The sequence below is a fragment of the Anabrus simplex genome, chromosome 2 (genome assembly GCF_040414725.1).
Source record: "Anabrus simplex isolate iqAnaSimp1 chromosome 2, ASM4041472v1, whole genome shotgun sequence".
NCBI lineage: Eukaryota > Metazoa > Arthropoda > Insecta > Orthoptera > Tettigoniidae > Anabrus > Anabrus simplex.
The window spans coordinates 170322802-170343848 of NC_090266.1; the positions used below are offsets into that span (position 1 = coordinate 170322802).

At 37.2% G+C, this 21047-nt stretch overlaps 1 protein-coding gene across 1 annotated transcript in view; it reads right to left on the reverse strand.

The window, feature by feature from the left end:
• Positions 1-21047, reverse strand: part of sls (sallimus) — a 281400-nt gene that overhangs the window by 96988 nt on the left and 163365 nt on the right. The window contains exons 36-47 of the mRNA XM_068226121.1: positions 20596-20735; positions 19726-19984; positions 19263-19517; positions 18390-18533; positions 17906-18160; positions 9790-9933; positions 9338-9595; positions 8740-8883; positions 8441-8656; positions 8184-8360; positions 7592-7864; positions 6221-6364 (exon numbers count right to left, since the gene is read on the reverse strand). Of these exons, the coding sequence (XP_068082222.1) occupies positions 6221-6364; positions 7592-7864; positions 8184-8360; positions 8441-8656; positions 8740-8883; positions 9338-9595; positions 9790-9933; positions 17906-18160; positions 18390-18533; positions 19263-19517; positions 19726-19984; positions 20596-20735 (2409 nt within the window). The remainder of the gene's footprint in view (positions 1-6220; positions 6365-7591; positions 7865-8183; positions 8361-8440; positions 8657-8739; positions 8884-9337; positions 9596-9789; positions 9934-17905; positions 18161-18389; positions 18534-19262; positions 19518-19725; positions 19985-20595; positions 20736-21047) is intronic.

Here is a 21047-nt window from a genome sequence, read left to right on the forward strand (position 1 = left end):
TTCCATTTTTAAACTTCCAACCGAGGCTTGTATTATAGTTGAAGCAAGTACAAATTTACTCATCTGCTGACCTGGGGCCTGTTCCACAAACGAACTTTGCAACTTTTCACTTTGCACTTTTCAGTTCAGATTTTGTTCCACCATCACTTTTCAGATTTAGCTTGCAAAGTGAAAAGTTTGGAATCTTTTTACTATTCAAGCCTGTTATGTTCCTACATTGGTACAGAAATGCAAAGTGTAAAGAAATGAAGTGAAAAGTTTTCATAAATCTTGCAAAAAGATGATTCCCTTTTCATCTGTTAATTAACAAGTGTGTATACTAGTTTCTCGGCATAGAATTTTGTCTAGTGATATAAACACATTACGACATGAGCTTCTGTTCGCATCAAGTGAGGATAGTGATGAAGAATCCAATAAGAGAACGTACAAAGACGAGATTAATTTTCATAACCTCACTTCGACGGACTTTCGCGAGTGATTTCGTATTACCCCAACAGAGGTTGACTATATTCTTGAAATGATCGGTCATTTATTGAAACATGCAACAAAAAGAAGTCAATTCCTTTCCAAAAGAGAACAAATTCTTATATGCTTATAGCCTATACATTGGTTAGTAAATGGTGCCCTGCTGCACAGTGTACACCAATGCATGGGACATCAAAATCAATTATTTGCAGAACTGTTACCAAAGTCGTAGATGTTACAGTAAATGTAATATTTCCTAACAGTACATTGGCCTGATAATCCACATAATATAGCGACAGGATTTCTAATGAAGGGTGAATTTCCTTCTGTGTGTGGATGTGTTCTTAACTCTTCTTAACATTGTTGTGTGTCATCATTTGAGAAGTTATCTTTAAAGATGTCAAAAAGGATGTCACGTTTCTCCTTGACAACTTCCAGCACAGCCAGCTTCTTGTAATACTAACCTTTCTTTCCCGTGATAAAAATTTAAACTTGACCACAATTATACCGTCAAGTTCGTAGCGAAAAGTAAAGCACTAAAATCATAGAGTATTAGGCCTATACAGTTTGCTCATGGAATAAACTCGATCAGATCACTCATTCACAAAGACTTTTCACTTTGCGAAGAAATTGAAAAGTACAACCTAGATCATGGTGGAAGAGAAAGACTTCATTTGCAAGAATTGAAAAGTGAAAAGTGCAAAGTTGAAAAGTTGCAAAGTTCGTTCGTGGAACAGGCCCGTGCTATGCCTAACGAATCTGAGGATTTTCTTTCGGGGTTTACTCCCTCAGCCTTTGAAGATCCCTCTTCTTCACAAGGCAGTGGTTTCCTCTTCTAATTTTCCCCAGAGAGGATGGGTTGCCTCATTCACCATCTTCACCATTCCGTAGGTCTCCTTCTCTGCCTAAGATGCTGTTGAGGTCTTCACCCGTAACCCTGGGCACGGGTTCCACGTTATAATCCGTGAGACTGGGTCCGTGCCTGAACTTAGCTCTCCTTCACACCGGCCTACTGATGTGGAGGATATCCACCCCCGCAACATGGATGCACCAGACAAGAATGAATTGAACTGATGATGCCCAAAATATGGGTGAAACATGTCCCATTAATGAAATCAATAACAATGTAAAGTTTACCGTGGAACAAAAAATATGATGCATTGAAAAGGTGGTCATTTTCAAATAAAAGTTTGAAGTAAATAATAAGTGGTATGTTCCGAGCTGTCAGTGGAAAGATGGCGCGGAATGACATTAGTAGACGAATAAGTTTGAGCGGTGTTTTTAAAAGTAGGGAAGATCACAATATGAAGATAATAATGGAAGTCAAGGGGACAAACAGGGGCAAATATTCGTTTATAAGAAGGGGAGTTAGGGATTGGAATAATTTACCAAGGGAGATATTCAAATTCTTTGCAACCATTTAATAAAAGACTAGGAAAACAACAGATAGGGACTCCACCACCTGGGTGACTGCCCTAAATGCAGATCAGCAGCGACTGAGTGATTGAAGATATGCAAATATGTGACTAATAACAGAGAGTTTGGATGTGCAGTTACTGGTGAAATGTGTTAACTGAAAGCTATAGCAATAGCAGGAAAGTTAAAAATTAAGGATTGCAAGGCTAACCACAGAGGGCTCACACGTTTCTGAGTGAATTAACTTCAGTTTTTAAAATATTCAAGATCATTTAACCTTTTCAAACATGAAATTAGCAGTCCTAAGGAGCTTCAATGATTTTAACATTTGCAATCAATGAATTGATGAAATTATATGGTTTCCTTTTGCAAACTTAATTTTTGAAATATACTTCAGTTTTCATAGGAAAACTAGCACTGCACAAAATCTCCCAGAGAAAAATATTGCAAAAAATATTTCAAGAGACCAAGCAGCAAGTGCAACATTTCGGTTAATGGTAAAACCCACACTTCTGCACCACTTGTGCACTGGCCTTGGCTACTCTCCCCCTTTACCCTAGATTTCCCAATGCCTTTCCAGCTTCCAAGCTCCAAGTCCTGTGCGGCTGCACAGTGTTCAAAAACAATAAAGACGATCTTTAATCCAATTATTCAATACATTAATTTCAATTTATAGTGGTTACATAAACATACTATCAGTTAAATGGGACATGTTTCGCCTCAATTCAGGGCATCTTCAGCCTAAAAACAATCTTCAAGAGTACACCTTATATTAATATCGAAGCTAAAAGTTTAGCCAGTTACTAAAATTCAGTATATAAAAATGTGAGAAATGATACATTATACAAACATGTTGATGGAACAATGTCAATGATTAAACCATAAAAATATTTTGTCAGAGACTAAAACTTATTCTGTTACAAAATTTCTAATTAAAACGGTTCATTAAAAAAATTTTTTTAGTGGAGAAACAGTGTGACAATGATATAACGCCAACGACATGGGGGCGTGAAAAACAAGCACTATAAAGAATGTCATAAAAACATCTTCAAGGCCGCTGACAAAATCATGAGGATAATGTGAAACTGAAGCATCAGTTCACTTATTGCAGAAGAAGCCTTGAGCACCAGTAGGCAATAAAATTGACTGAGACCTTGTCAGGACAGTTATAACACGAGACTCAGAGCCAACAGAAGGGCGGCTACCAACGCAACAGTAGATAGCAAATAACAGCTTTCAACTAACATAGAACATTTTCCAATATCTACTGACAATTCCTGACATGGTCTCAGTCAATTTTATTGCCTACTGGTGCTAAAGGCCCCTTCTGCAATAATACAACTGATGCTTCAGTTTCATATTATGCTCATGATTTCATCAGCGGACATGAAGATGTTGATTTTATGACATTCATTATAGTGCTTGTTTTTCACGCCCTCATGTCACTGGCATTATATCATTGTCACACTGTTTTTCCACTAAAAAAAAATTTTTTAATGAACCGTTTTAATTAGAAATTTTGTAACAGAATAAGTTTTAGTCTCTGACAAAATATTTTTATGGTTTAATCATTGACAATGTTCCATCAACATGTTTGTATAATATATCATTTCTCACATTTTTATATACTGAATTTTAGTAACTGGCTAAACTTTTAGCTTCTATATTAATATAAGGTGTACTCTTGAAGATTGTTTTTAGGCTGAAGATGCCCTGAATTGAGGCGAAACATGTCCCATTTAACTGATGGTATGTTTATGTAACCACTATAAATTGAAATTAATGTATTGAATAAGTGGATTAAAGATCGCCTTTATTGTTTTCAAACAATAAATTTTCAATACGGACCAAACATGAGATTTATAACATGTAATATGCACATAGTGTGTAATTAGGAAGCACTAAGTACACAAGTAGGAGTGAAAATGAGCAAGAGAAGAATTTTTACGACATCCCTTCAGTTGAATGTGTTAAAATATACAGCAGAAAGTGGAGTGAGAGCGGCGGGTCATAAATACGAAGTGTAGATGTGCATGATTTGTTACTGGCATAAACAGAGAGATAAATTACTGGGAGAAAGAAAGTACAGTGAAACCTCGGAATGCGAGTAACTTGGTCTTGCAAGACGAGCAAAAATTTTAAATAAACTGTAACTTGATAAGCGAGTGAGGTTCTGCAATACGAGCATCACGTGTGCCTACGTTTTCCCCTCCCCTGTTCGTTTGTTAAATAGATGAACGAGGTCTTTGATCCTGTAGTGAAGAAATACTTTTCAGAAAATAATCTGCCGCTCAAAGTCTTGCTGGTTATGGGCAATGCTCCTGCTCATCCTCCAGGCCTTGAGGAAGACTTACTGGAGGAATTCAAGTTCGTTAAGGTTAAGTTCCTTCCTCCCAACACTACTCCACCACTCCAGCCTATGAATCAGCAAGTAATTTCGAACTTCAAGAAGCTATACACCAAAGTGACGCTTCGAAGTGACTGAAGGAACAAACCTTACCATCCGAGAGTTTGGGAGAAAGCATTTCCCCATCGTGAACTGCCTGAAGATCATCGATAAAGTCTGGGATGGAGTCACCAAGAGAACTCTCACTTCCGCTTGTGGAAAGCTGTGACCTGACTGTGTTCTTGGACGTGACTTTGAGGGAATTATTGGTGAAAATGAGTCGCCGATTGTCGATGAAATTGTGTCCTTAGGGAAGACTATGGGGTTGGAGGTGAATGACGTGGACATTCGAGAGCTGTTGGAAGAACATAGCCAGGAACTATCTACCAATGAACTGATAGACCTGCATCGCGAACAACAGGAGGAGGTTATGGAGGAGATCTTGCACGGGGAAGAGGAGGACGAAAAGTCAGTGGAATCTCTCACTTCAACTGAGATTCGGAAGAAGTGCAAAACGTGGGAAACGGTGCAATATTTTGTAGAAAACCATCACCAGAATAAGGCTGTAGCAGTACGAGCAATGAATCAGGTCAATGACAATGCAATGTTACATTTTCATGAAATCCTCAAAAAGAGGCAAAAGCAACAGTCATTGGACATGTTCCTCGTTAAAGTTGCACAAAAAGAAAACAATTCCAGTGAGCCAAGAGATAGCAGTGATTCCGTTAGTAAAATTCGTGCTACACAGTAACTCTTCTCGTGTCATCTCTCACCTCCCTCACACCTACAATGATTCTATTGTAAGGAAAAGTGCAGTTTAATTTGTTTTAAGTTATATTTCATTTCATAAATGGTATGCGAATACATATTTTTGTGTTGTGGACGAATCATCCACGTTTCAATTGTTTCTTATGGGAAAACTTGCTTTGATATACGAGCACTTTGGATTACAAGCATGTTCCCGGAACGAATTATGCTCGCAATCCAAGGTTCCACTGTATATAATTCCTTCCACGATGTGAAGAAAGGAAAGTACAAAAATGTGGACATAAAAGTTTTGCAGTGGGTTATAGAAGCAAGACAACAGCAACACTGTAAATCATAAAATGATGCTGTTTAAATCATGTGAAATTGCATGAAGTTTTGTTATTACTGGGGAGGATTTTAAAGCTAGTTGTGAAATTTTTATTGTATGACAGTAGAGGTTGGTCAGAACATTCTATGCATCGGAACAGACCAAGTTTGCGGAGAAAAGCATCACTATGCCATCATTATACCAACAAAGTGATCGAATTCTACCACTTTGTTGCAAGACTTTGGATATTCTAACACCACGCAGCCTTGAACTCCGCGCTGCATTGTGTGGCTGGGGCACGGTTAGTCATGTGACCAGTCAGCTGTGGTAATACAGGAGGGAGCTGATCACAAAACTGTTTGCATAAATATAGATTTAAATAACTGTTTTGTGCATTGATTTAAGATGCTAAATGTTCCTTTTTCTGCTTTTAAACCATTACAACCTGACCTATGTTATGTAAAATTTTCACGTATTATACCCTCCCCTATTTTTGAAGTAAAACGTTAGAAAAAAAGAGGATATTATAGGTATAAGTATTTAACAAAACAACATACACTTAAAAAACTTTTTAACAAATTTCCCTTTCTTCAGGGTGCACGGTTATTCAATGGCAGTGTTTTTTTTGCACATAAATTGTATATCCCATATTTACAGAATAATTCAAATATTAGAAAGAAGAATAAGAGAAAATTGTTGATATGCAACAACAACAACAGCTCATCATAAACAACAATTATAGACAAAATCATACCACCATATAGGTCCCTATCTCTCTAACATTGTGAATTGTGATTGCTCAAAGTTGGGATAAAGACTGTCTCTATCAGAGTAACTACTGACTGGGGAATAATTCTGTATCTAATTTTTCAACTTACCAGTGCAGTAAATTGTCGTAGAGGTGAATGCCTCACCCTGTAAATTGTAAGCTTTGCAAGTGTAGATGCCTTGATCTCTCTCATATACATCTGTTAGATCTAAAGTCACAAACCCGAAGTCACATGTCATCTTGAACCGTGATCCTGTAAATAAATGAGTATATGGAATGTTTTAAGACTTATCACAGTAGATAAAAAGATTAACTACTTTAAATATATGTAATTAGAATCATGAACAAATGATTGGATAGTATTAAAGAATATCATGTTAATACAGTGAAGTATGGACTCATAAAAAGAAAAAAGAAATAATGTGAAATATTGTTTTATCTTCCTTAAGAGAAACTCAAAAGTAAATTCAGAGAATGTTCAGAATGTTTTCATCCAAGAAAATCTACCAAATTCATTATTCTTTACAATAATAATGCACGTGTCTTCGGGCTGATCAGAAAAAAGAAATGAAATGGCGTATGGCTTTTAGTGCCGGGAGTGTCCGAGGACATGTTCGGCTCGCCAGATGCAGGTCTTTTGATTTGACACCCGCAGGCAACCTGCGCATTGCAATGAAGATGAAATTATGATGAAGACGACACATACACCCACCCCCATACCAGAGAAATTAACCAATGATGGTTGAAATTCCCAGCCCTGCCGGGAATCGAACCCGGGACACCTGTGACCAAAGGCCAGCATGCTAACCATTTAGCCATGGAACCGGACGTCAGAAAAATGAAACAGCAAGAGAGAAAACTCTGTAATATCAATGCTAGCATTTTCACCAAAATGACCAGGGTTTGTATTCCAGTCAATATATGTGAGATTTACAAAACAGAAGTCCCTCAGCCCTGTGGTTCACATTTCAAGATAAACCATACATAGGTGCTATGTCTCATGTCACAAGATACAGAATTACAGAATTACAAAAACTGAAAGCCTGTGTGCTTACTTGCTTGCTTGCCCTTATCCAATGACAAATGTTAAATGGGAAGCATTAATGGCATGAGGTAGAATTAAAACTTATGGAAAAAATCTGTACTTTTAAATATGTTTTTCTTTGCAATTAAAATGAAAGGAAATTGAATATATCAGCAAAACCTGCTCTGAAAAATGTTACAATAAAAGAAATATACATACTAGATACAAGCAGAAGTGTCATAATTACATGGGAAAAAGATGTACTTTTTTAAAGTTTTCATGGACATTTGAAACACATCTAACCTGCTAAACCAAAAAGTACCCGCCCAAATAATCTCATAAGTGAAATTATGTAGACTACTTTCTTTGTCCAGCTGCAATAAGTGATAATCCAAAATTGTCTTGCAGATAACTTAAATAAAGATTTTTAAAGAACTAAAAAAATCATGATCTTACCATGTTCAAGAGCTTTGCCATTGAAGTACCATTCAACTTTCAAATTAGGATCTTCTTTTGGTTCCACTTGGCATTCTAAATGCAGAGGTTCAGTCTCTCCTAGATTAAATTCTGGTTTCAGTGGGACAATAAACACAGGTTTTGGGAACTGAGCTTCTGGGCCAGATTCTTGTCTCTGTAGTTTGGAAGCATATGCTTCATCAGCTTCTTTAACCTTGTCAAATCCAGCTTTTCCTTGAGGATGCTGAGTATCCAGGTATATGCTCTGCTTACCTGAAAACATATGTTTAATTTACTCAACCATAATATGAATACCTCACACCAAAAGCAAGTATGTATGTAGGTATATCCAGCATAAAGATATCATTTAAGGAGACAGCATACATACTTCAAAATAGCTAACAATATCAAGTAATGAAGGCAGTAAGCTATAGTAAGAAAATAGTTTGGTCTCTTTCAGTCCTTTTTATTTTTATACTACAATAGCTGCCATCTAGCATATTTCTTAAGTTGGCTACAAATTCTTTGTGTTACTCTCTTTCAGACTATTACTGGATTAAATTTTAATTTATTTATCTTATTTTAAACTTACTGGTACATTTGAGAGTTCCTGATGTCTGTGCATGACCCTTTGAGTTGGTCGCTTTGCACATATATACACCAGAGTCCTCAGCATATGCATGACTAATGTCAAGAGCCACATAACCGAAGTCGTACGTTGACTTAAATCGGGCTCCGATCGGAAGAGGTTTGCCATTCACAAACCACTCTAAAATCACAAATGAGAAAAGATTATTAAAAGTCTTCATATGAAATTTGTACATAAGACATAATTTCTTTCATACTAACCAATATTCAGTGTGGGGTCTTTTGATGGTTCCACTAAGCATTCGAAGTGCACAGAATCTCCCTCTATGCACTCAACATTATTCAGGTGAGTAATGAACACTGGAGACTCATAGACAGGTTCAGAAGTCTCTCTCTGAGTGCTCTTTGGTTCTTCCAAAGCTTCAATGATAGGCAGAGCCTCAGGACGCAGTGAACTTCCCAAAAGCCAGTGACGATCTAAAAATGAGTATAAATAGTTAGATAAATGATTAGAAATACATATATAATTCATGCACAAAGGAAGACTCTCCTCAACCTACCTTCAACTTTGAGTGAACATGTTGAAACTGCTTCTCCATGTAAATTGGTAGCTTTGCAAGTATAAATTGCAGAATCATCAGCACGAAGGCCATTAATGTTCAGTGTGACCAATCCAAAATCAAAAGTGCTGCGAATACGAGTGCCTAGAACACAGGAATTTTAAACATTCACTTCTGAACATAATAAACTCATCATATCACGACACTTAGGACAAGAAAAATGATTTACTATAAGAAAAATTTGTTCCCAGCAAAAATGGATCATGAATTCAAACATCAATTTAACCACTTTTCTGGTAACATGGCATGGCAAAATTCTAGATATGAGGTAATTTGCACAACTCAAATATTCCAGTCACAATACATCTTTTATATATAAGGCACGCTAAAATGATCAATGTACCCACTCTTATCCAACTCCAAATAGATTTTCCGGCCAGTCCAGTCCAGTCCTATCAGTCAGTCAGTTCAATATATTTCATTCCTTAGTTTTAATTTGAGTCATACATCTCCCATTCCGCACAGTGTACTACAAAATGAACTATTGAGATACAATAACAGAAAATATCTGGAACTGTTTCCATACAAAATAGCTTACCAGTTGTGAGCGTAACACCATTCTTGAACCATTCAACTCGTAAGTTGGGATCAGCACGAGGTTCCACTTGAGCCTCCAGTAATACATGTTGTCCTTCAACCAATTTATCATGATTAACCAAGTGAGTTGTGAAAACAGGTGCCTGCTGAGGAGTTGTGTCAACAAACATCTCTGGAACACGGTTCATCTCAGCTTCCTTCAGCTGAATCTTCTGCCATGCATCTGGTTGCATTGGTTCACCCAGGATAGATGACCGAGCTAAAATATTTATCACATGTTAAGCAATAATATTATCAGTTCGATAAAAGTCTAGAACTTGTACAATAAAATACATTCCTCGCATTCTTATAAATAAATTACAAAAGTTTCATTTAAATTTTCCAAATAAAATGTTCAATTTCTAATTGTACAGATATTTATTCTTTGAATAAAAATATCATCTCTTTACTTACATTTAACTTTCAATGATATAGAGGAAACAGCTTCCCCAGCCTGGTTGATTGCTTTACACATATAGACTCCAGAATCTTCCGTAATTACAGAGTTAATGTCCAGAGTAACAAAACCAAAATCATGAGTGACATGGAAACGAGAACCTGGAAACAAAAGTAGAAAGCAATGTAAATAAAGAACAGTTTCAACAATATCTGTACATGATCAAATTAAAATTGTAATAAGGCAGTTAGTTTTTCAATTCCATATTATCATAGTATACAATTCATGGAAGCAGAACAGCAACAAAATCAATTTGTTCTAACAAGTTAACAAAATTCACTGATTTACCAAGTAATACACTGAAGGATTTTTTTTTAAGTACTTGTAATTATCCGAGTATAATGGCAGAGAAGATTCATTGTGCTGACCAAACATCACCTCATAATCTGCAGGTTATTGAACAGAGCAGTTAAACAGTGGCTGTTTGGTAGGCCCAAGCCCATCAGCGCTGTAGCACCGTGTTCTTGTTCTTTTTTTTAAATATCTCCGCTGTCATTTCACATATTCTTCTTGTTTACAAGAAAATGAGAAACTATTATGCCTCTACAGCTGATTATTTCAATAATACATCAATTTATTTTTATAGTAAGAAACTGGAATGACAAATCACCTCTTACAGGCAGATTTTTAAAAAATTAAAATGATCATGTTTATTCATTAAAGGAGTAAACAACTTTAAAAAATGTCAATGTTATCCTTAAAATTACTGAATACAACAAAAGACCATAATTCAATATTAATCAAAAGCTAAGATTCTCAGTTATCAAGCAGTAAGAATGGTTCAAAATGGGGAGAAAAAAACAACAAATGTATTTTTATATCAAAATCTTAGATTCATGCTAACTGGCCATTTACAGTAAAACGTTGTTAATTCAAAGTCGTTGGGACTCAAAAATCGGACTCGAATTACGTGATTTCGAATTAACCGCCAATTTGCAATTCAGAAGTACCAACCCTTGCCACATTACAAAATATTCTAAGGCCCGTTACTGCATGCAGTTAACCTTGATTCACAGTTTATACCTTTCAAATGCCATGAAAAAAAAGAACTGTTTCCAAAATGTATCCAAGAAGGTGCATTTACAGTATTCAAGTAATGCACTTGAATATCTCACTGGCAAACATAACCTCACGCAACGAAAGAAAGAAAGAAAGAAAGAAAGAAAGAAAGAAAGAAAGAAAGAAAGGAAAAAAGCACGATTCAAAGACGAGGAAAAATCTATGCTGGCTCCCATGTGCAAGTGCTTTATTCATTGGATTACTATACTGTATGCATTCCAGATGCCTTGTATTTACACAGAAAGTACCCGATGCCCTTAAAATCAAAGTTTCCTATGACTCTATCCTTGTACAATTTCCTGCCATGGCATTTCTCTCGTACTTCAGACATATAAACACTTGCCACATCACAAAGTATTCTAAGACCCATTAATACATGCAATCACCTTGATTCACAGTTTAAACCTTTCAAATGCCATGGAAAACACTATTTCCGAAATGTATCCAACAAGGTGCATTTACAATGTTCAGATTATTTATTAGGAATAGATCGTAGAATTGCATATGCAAAGAGGAAGTATCATTCAGGTTGAATGTGAACAGGTAAAACTAAAGGATTGGATAAATCACTGAAAAACATAACCTCACGCAACGAAAGAAAAAAATTCACACAATTCAAAGACGAGGATAAATTATGCTGGTTCCCCTGTGCAAATGCATTATTTTTTGGATTTCTGTACTGTTTGCATTTTTAGATGCTTTGTACTGGCATGGAAAGTGCCCGACGCCCTTAAAACATTGTGGCTTATCGAACTTTCCTATGACGAGGGGATAAAATTTCTCGTTTCCATGTGCATTGCAATGCACTACAATGACCCCCATCCCCCACTCTTGTACAATTCCCCAGCTGGAACTTTCTCCTTTAAAACCATAAGACCATTTGGGCTCGCATTAAAATAAAGCAATGCAGTTTCATCGGCAATGGCATATTGTTCGGTGCCTACGAATTTATTATATGAGCCACGTTTTTCGTCAACTGTCGGCATCGCCAGTGTTCGCGAACTCTGTTTTTCCGCACACTGCCTGTTGCGTGATATTACATCGTTCCTTAAAAGGTTGAATACAAAAGAATTCCGATTTCATTCAACTTAGCAAGCATGAAGCGCACTGTAGACCCACCGAAGTGAGTGCAAGTGAGGAGAGCTACCCCTCCACGTTCCGGAACACGTGTTCTATTATAACGCAGATAAATTTCGAGCTGAAATTACTCTGTAACATACTATTGTTTTAAAATGTAAAGGCAGTTTTGAATTAAAAGTCTGAATTTCGGTAATTGGGCCGATTGTAGTTCGAATTACGAATTATCCGTATTTTGAATTAAACAATTTTAATAACATGCAAAACTGTATCTCATATTTCTGGGAACTAGAGCTTCTTCGAATTAGGCAGGATTTTGAATTAACCATTTTTGAATTATCGAGGTTCTTCTTCTTCTTTATATTATATTATCAAATAGCAAAAATATCTACTACAACAGTTATACCAGACTTTTATACACATAACCTATCACCCTACAAGAAATTAAGGAGAGGGAAATCTGAAATTCACACTTTCCCTAGCAGCATGTCTCATGATAAGTCTGTTTCTACGTAAATAACCATAGCCATACTTCAAGCAATGAACCAGGTCTGATATGGATTTAGTGCTAAATTTTAAAACTGTTTCTGCAGTGATTTGTATTCTTATAAATAAAATACGCATGAGGTTTTTGTATTACTCCATTAATTATAGTCAGGGGGATGAGACGTCCTTACTTTAATATTATACTGCTTATTAGTAGGTAACAGGTAGGAACCCTCTTAGAGGCAGCCCTGCCCAGGGAGTGGCGCCCCTGCCTATGTGAGTCCCAGAGCACGCTGATCCGGTGTGTGACATCTAGTAAAGGGTCCCAGCTCAGGGTAATGAGTGAAGACCTCAACGGCAGCAAAAGCGGAGAATATGATTCGGTACGGTGGAGCTGGCGGAGGAGGCAACCCATTCCTCTGGGGGTAGTACAGATGGAAGCCACTGCCTTGTGGTATGAGGAGGGATCCTCAAAGGCTAAGGGAGCAAACCCCAAAAGAAAAACCTCAATTATGTTAGGCCTAAGAAGCCAGTAAAAGAGCTTATATATAGTTGCTTTCAAAACACATAAGAGCCTCGGAACGCATTTATTAACTAAATTAAGACGCCAGCATGAGCAGACTCATGTCTGGGATGATGGTTTATGGCCTGATGATAGACAGGATCCTGCAAAAATGTAAAAATCCTGGAGGAGACTAACACGGATTGGGGCCATCAACTTACTCGGTCTCACAGGAAAATGTTAAGAGGAAATTAATGATACTGGGGCTGAGTGAAACTAAATGGAGAGGGAGAGGAATGAAGAAATTAAGAAAACAGTATACACTGTATTGGCATGGAAATGACAAAGAAATGAGGAATGGTGTTGGCTTCATCAAGAGTAAAGATCTAGAAGGAGTCGCTGACATTCAGCACGTTAGTGAGAGAATAATAAAGGTGACTGTGCATTTAGGGAAAGAAAAACTAACTTTGGTACAGGTGTATGCACCTCAAACTGGATGTTGTCAAGAGGATAAGAACCAGTTTCTTGATGATCTGGAAAAAGTTATTAGTAAAGAGAGAGTAATCATTATAGGAGATATAAATGCACAGATTGGGACTGTAACGTGCTCCTGCCATAACCCATCGATCTACGTTTCTACAAGCTTCTGGAAATATCATCGCATCTACGTCTTCATATACTCTGCAATATCTACGTTTCTACTGGACTATATGCTCATTATTATTATTATTATTATTATTATTATTGTTATTATTATTATTATTATTATTATTATTATTATTATTATTGTTATGTTTTTTTTTTCTAGTTGCTTTACGTCGCGCTGACACAGATAGGTCTTATGGCGACGATGAGACAGGGAAGGGCTGGGAGTGGGAAGGAAGCGGCCGTGGCCTTAATTAAGGTACAGCCCCAGCATTTGTCTGGTGTGAAAATGGGAAACCACGGAAAACCATTTTCAGGGCTGCCGACAGTGGGGTTCGAACCTACTATCTCCCAAATACTGGATACTGGCCGCACTTAAGCGACTGCAGCTATCGAGCTCGGTATTATTATTATCTGGTTTTGTCATCTATACCTCTAATTGGATTAACCTTACTTTGTGCTCACCCGCCTTTCCGCTCCTGCAACTCTCAACATACTGACAGTCGTCCTGTGTCTGCTTAACACCACCTATGTCATCTGCCACGTCACTTAAACCTTCTAGAATAGACTGGTCTTCGCTTCCGGGTGTGTATATATTGGACTGCCTCGTCCGTCTTAGGCAGACTGGCATCTACGTGGAGAGAGAGAGAGAGAGAGAGAGAGAGAGAGAGAGAGAGAGAGAGAGAGTGCGCGCGTGTGTGTGTGTAGGGGCCACTGACCTCGCTCGGCTTACCGTGCGATGCGGTTTCCATTCCCGTCCAGCTGGTAAACTTTACATCGTCGGACTTGGGTGAGCTAAAACACTTCACATGCAAATTGTGGGAAAACTTTAATTTAGCCATTCAGGCGTGTTGGGTGTTAATACACTCTTGATTTTCAAAGGCCTTGGTTCCTCGCGTAAATTCTTACTACTTTCTACTTATCAAAATTACCTTTTAATTACGTTCTGCAAATTAATTGATGTGGACTGAGGGTGGACATCGCCAACAGAATTTTCTCAAGCTTTGAAATTTGGACACTAACTGGTGGATGAGCTTTCTCCAGTATCGCGCACTCAGAATTCCTTTGTTTTTTATCTCTTCCTTTCATGTCCTTGTTGTTTTGATCCTCCTCCTTTCCCTCCCCTTTCTCTTTCACTAGGATCATTAGGTTTTTGTAAAAACGCCCTGGAGGTCTTTGATTTGTAATTGTGGCCAAATATTATAATCATCGTAGAAAAAGGACAGTTGATTTTTCAAAAGTTTTATGTCTATTTCCCTAGGAAGAAAATCATCTGAGATGATTATGTATGAATTCCTTTTTTTTTTCTTTTTTTTTTTGTAACTAAATCCTGTGTAGTAGTTCCTTTGTATAGGTGAAATCTACAGCGAATATTATCCTGAGATCATGATGTATGAAATGCTTTTGTAAAATTGTAAACAATCCTGTGCGGTAGTTTCCTATTACTTTCTTCCTGTTAAGGGAAGCTGGGGTATCGCTTTGCTGATTCATGTCCAGGATCTCTCTTGGACCTATTGTCCTTCTGTGTGTAGTGTGCAAAAACATACTATTCCAATTATTATTATTATCATCATAAAAAGAAAGTTGCTCTTTCAAAAGTTTTATAATTATTTCTCTAAAAAGAATATCATCTGAGATGATCGTGTATGGAACATTAGTGTATTTGAAAACTGTAACAAAGTCCTGCGTAGTAGTTCCTTTTTACCTCTTTCTTATTCGTGAATTGTTAACTTTCGTCTTAAGGGAAATACAAAAGAAAATGGTTTGGTGATTTATGTCCAGGGTTTGTTTCGGACCTATTTTGCTCCTATGTTAATCAGTGTGTATTCTGCCATAATTTTACTGTTCCAATACAGTTGTTTGTCTAAAACTATCGAATGGTAATATGTTCTTTTTTTGTTTTGGTACCTACCACGGAAAACCTCTCCCACTATCACCCCCCCCCCCCCCCCAGTACTGCTTCTTGTCATTCTGCTTGTTCTCTTTGGTTGATGCGATCGACTTCTTGGTGCAGTGTTGCCATTACTTTGAAATCGTTTTGATTCTTCTAACAGCAGTAATGGAAAATATACCATGCAGGAAACATGAAATTTATCTTGAATAGGCAAAAAACTGGATAAAAACCCTGTTACCAAGAGATGAAAGGAAAAATGGAGAGGCAGAATGGAGCAGAATAAGGGACACATTGGTTAAGGAAGAAACTGAAGTTTGTGGAAAGACAAGAATGAAAATAAGGGAGAAGGAAACACCTTGGTGGAATGAAAGAGTGAGAGCAGCAATCAGGGAAAGAAATCTCTTGTGGAAAGAAGGGGATCGGGAGAAAAATAAACCGGTTCTTACTAGAGACGAGGCAAAGATCAGAAACCTCAAACAATTATACCAAAACAAGAAACTAGACGTTAAAAGAACAGTTACAGAAGAAAAGACCAAGGCATGGAATATATTCACTCAGAAACTAGAGGAGAACAGCAGAGGCAATAAGAAAGTACTGTACAGTGTTATCACAGGTAAAAGGAAACTAATGAATACCATAAAGGCACTTGAAGATGAAAACGGAAATCTGGTTAGGACAGAAAGTGACGTGAGAGAAGCCCTGAAGGACCATGTCTACCACCTGCTGAATAGACCAGTTCAAAAAACAAAATACAGAACCGGAAATCCAAGCCTACAATGAAGAACCTCCCATCACCTGGACAGAAACAGAGACAGCCTTAAAATCTATGCCTAAAGGAAAATCTTCAGGTGCAGATGACGTGAATGTGGACATGATAAAGGCAGCAGGCATCCAGGGTATATAATGGCTGCACAGAGTACTAAATGCCGTATGGACAGACAACAAAATACCTGCAGATTAGACCAAGGGTGTTATAATTCCCCTGTTTAACAAAGGCAGCAGACAGAAACCCACCAACTATGGAGGAATAACCCTGCTGTCTCATGGGCTAAAAATTCTAGAGAAGATCATAGAAAGGAGATTGAGAACCATCACTGAACCACAATTAGAGGAGGAATAATATGGATTCAGAAGTAACAGATCAACAATGGATCTAATTTTCAGCACCTGCATGCTGATGGAAAAGTATTTTGAGAAAGGCAAGAACCTGGTCAGTGTATTGCTGGATATAGAAAAGGCATACAAAAGTGTTATAAGATATAAGATCTGGGAGTGTCTGAGGAAAAGAAATGTGCCTGAAGGACTGGTAAGGAAAATTATGATGTTGTACAAAGATTGTACTAGCTGTGTACAAAGTGGGGAAGATCGATCATCATGGTTTGAGACTAAGAGTGGAGTTCAGCAAGGAAGTGCACTGTCCCCACTACTGTTCATCACTGTTATGGACAATATAATGAAGAACGTCAAGGAAAATTTAGATGAACTGAATGCAGTGGCCTTTGCTGATGATATCATGATTTGGGGTGAAACAGAAGAGGAAGTACACACCAGACTCAACGTTTGGAAATCCTAGTTCCAGGAATAAAACCTCAACATCAGCGAGACCAAGACAGTGGTGATGGCAGTCAACAGAGAAGGGTGTCCAGCAAGTGTAACACTAGGAGACCACCAGCTAGAGTGTGTGGATAATTTTCCTTACCTTGGAAGTGTAATCTCCAGTGATAATTTGGAAAGGAAATTACAGAGTGCAAAAGGGATCAGAATTCTACCAACAAGTAAGAACACTTTTATGGGACGACATTATTCCAAAACCAGCCAAACTGATAACATTTAACAGCTATTTCATACCAATATTGACCGATGGTTTTGAAGCGTGCACCCTCACAACAAAAGATTCATCAAGACTGCAAGCATTAGAGATGAAATTTCTTAGATCCATCATCCAGAAGACCAAGATGGACAAGTTAAGAAATGAAGAGGTGAGGAAAGAAGCCGGAACAAAGACACCCCTATTAGACCGAATCGGCGGCACATCCAGACTACGGTGGTATGGGCATGTGATGAGGATGGAGCCTACAACAACAGCCAGAATAAATTTGGAAAGACAGGTGGTGGGAAAAAGACCTGCAGGAAGACCTAAAACCTGATGGATGGACATGATCAAGGTTGATCTAGTTACCAGAGGATAGGCAGTGGATGATGTTCTCCATGACAAGTTGTATATGGACAGGAAGAAGTGGAAGAGGCTCATTAACAGTACCCAGGAAACTGGAACTGTTCAATAATGATGATGATGATGATAGTTTAAGGGAGTAATTTCACATTTTGCCAAACATTACTGCTTTAAGTTTACAATACTGCAGAAGCAGCAACTTTTAGAAAAATGAAATGAACTAAGGATAACACTCACCCATTTTAAGCTCCATACCATTAACGAACCATTCAAATCGAAGGCTTGGGTCACCAACTGGTACTACTCTACACTCAAAATGAGCACTCTGTCCCTCCCACAATTCTGATGGACCAGTGAGTACTTGTGTGAAGATCGGTTTCTCAAATTCTCGCTCAGGTAAATCTGGCCTAGCTGGTGCACGCCCTTCCTCCAGTTGCTGTATCTTCCTCATTCCCTCAGGATGTTGAGTCTCCAGTTGAATGCTTGCCTTAGCTACAAAGAGAAAAAGATACAAAATTACAGAATGAATCATATATATGTGTGTGTTATGCTCAAGACAAAACAAGCGGTTGTGCTTTGTGCTTTGTGCTTTTTGCTTAATTGTTGCATGTGAAATCTAAAAAAGAAATTTAAATTTTTTTTAAAAAGAAACAACATATTAGGACAGAAAGAAATGATTAGAAATCACGTCTTAGTAATGGGAAGTGGATTAAAAACTTACTTCTGACTTTCATAGATGCAGTGGTGACTGCCTCTCCTAGTGCATTCGATGCACGGCACATGTAAACACCATCATCATCTCCACGGACATGGGTCATATCAAGAGCAACGTAACCAAAATCATGAGTTTTAGTAATACGAGAACCTGAAAATAAATTTCCAAAATTAGGTTTTGTAAAATGCTTTCCTCACAAAATGATTGCAACACTGAAATGTAAACCAGACACAGGACACAAATACACACACATCACTACAAGCATGGCCCCCCAACAACCACGTTATACTGGGCTTCTATTGTACTAGTTGACTGATGTTAAATTTCAGAAAATGAAGTGCTATTTAGAATTACAACATATTTTTCAATGTAGCAATAAAATAGAAACTGAAGATACAGCTTGAGTGAATGAAATTTTACACTCAGATTTTTAAAATAATTTTTTAAATGTCTAATTCAGTCATCCAGAAATGTGTGCTTCATTCTTTACAGATGTATGCTAAATTGCACTTTAATGTGTATCATAAGTCTATTGTGATATTTGATATAAAATAATGTTACTCACTCAGAGAAATTAGGCATCCTGAATTAAGAAAATTGGCCATCTATGAAGTTCCCTTTAGTTAAGTTCCAAGAAAGGATAAGTAACAAAGAATATATGTTACAATATTCAGCTCATCACCAAATGTGAGGCTCCTACAAGCTGTCTACCAATCACTAAGACCTGTATCACTCAGGACGATTACAAAATAAACCAGATGATTTTTTAAATTGAAGGTATTAAAGGAACAAGAACACTACATGGAAGAGAGTTTACTAAAAAGGAAATTATATAATCTGGAATCATACAAACTTTGTGGAGAGTAATATAGTGCTTACTTGTTTCAAGAGGTTTCTCATTTCTAAACCATTCCACTTTTAGTGTTGGATCTCCAACAGGAATAAGGCGGCACTCAAAGTGTGCAGTTTGACCCTCAGCAATAGCATCAATATTCTGAAGAGGCTGAGTAAAGACTGGGCGTTGTCTTGTTGGTTCAGGAATTTCAGGACGCTGAAATGGTGCCTGATCCTCTAACTGCCGGATCTTCTCTGCTGCTTCTGGTCGCTGAGAGTCCAATATTATACTGCTCTTAGCTACAGAAACAAACAGTGATGTTAAAGTATGTATGACACTTACATACAACTACTTCAATAAAATGTATGTTTTCATTGAAAGATTACATGAATGAAGGATCTTTGACTAATGTAAACTTAGAAATTAATTCATAACCAGTCTTAATGATATTTACAATCCAATGAACGCATATATATCAAGTATTAAAATTCAAGATCAGGTAGCTACCTTGAACTCGGACACTGATTGATGAGGTGCACTGTCCAAGGTTATTAATTGCTTTGGCTGTGTATTCACCAGCATCCTCTGGTACAACATGTCCAATATCTAAAGCTAGATAGCCAAAGTCAAAGGTGATGTGGAACCGAGAGGCAGATGGTAAAGGCTTTCCATTATGGTAGAACTCAATACGAAGATTGGGATCGTGCAGAGGTTCAACCTGAGCTTCAAAATGAGCAGTCTGTCCTTCAATTAATTCAGTTGTTCCCTGCAAAACAGAGATGAATAACATATGACATTGACTATATCCAACAAAAACAACTGATATTATTTTTAATCCTTAATATGTACCGTACATCTCTTCTTGTAAATGTATTTTCTCTTTTATATATCTGAAATGTATACATTTGAAGAAACCTGATTTTAAGATTCAGTCTTTCCAAAATGAGAGACACACACAAGTACCAATTCATAGATTAGATGAACAATACACGTGGTTCAAAATACAACTTTCACTAGCTAGTTTGAGAATATATTATAAAGTGAAACATACTGATTCAGTTTTAATGGATGGAACACATGAAAGTTAAGTTATGATCAACCAAATTAAACAGAAATTACCAAAAACTAAAAGGAATTGTTTAAAAATTCATAACTCAATCATCACTTAAAGCACTCAATGATGTCACCCAAGTACTCTTGTCTTCCTAACAGATCAGCAATTAGAAATGTTAAATAGTGTTCACGATCTATATTCAATGAGTTTGGCAGAGAATAAGACTGAAAATATATTCCTTTCTTTTTTTAAGTGAAAATCTGACAATTCAAACTATTCATGAAATTTAAAATTGACAGCCTGCATTAATGATCGGTACTTACTCTAAGCTCGGTAACAAAGCGAGGAGGAGTTGGAATGGGTTCTTCGACTTCCAACCGCCCAGGACGGCCTTGAGATTCCAGTTCCTGTATTTTTTGCAAACCTTCAGGATGCTGAGATTCCAGATAGATGCTGCGACGAGCTAGAAGTTAAAAAAAAATTAGCAAATATTCTTAAACATTATTGAAATTTAAACACTTCTAAGAAAATGTTTATCTCAGTTCATATTGAGGGATGTTTCAATGTTGTGTCTTAATGAAGTTACATAGATAGTAGTGTAACTGATCGTCTTTGATATAGAATTTTATGGCTCTTAAAAACGGGTTGTGCCCAAAAAAATTAAACTGAAATACATGCTTGTTTTAAGTTAAATACAAAATACAAGTCAAACAAATTGATGATGTGTCCTATTTTGGAACAGTTTATGAGAAGATGACAAAACAAAAAAGAATTT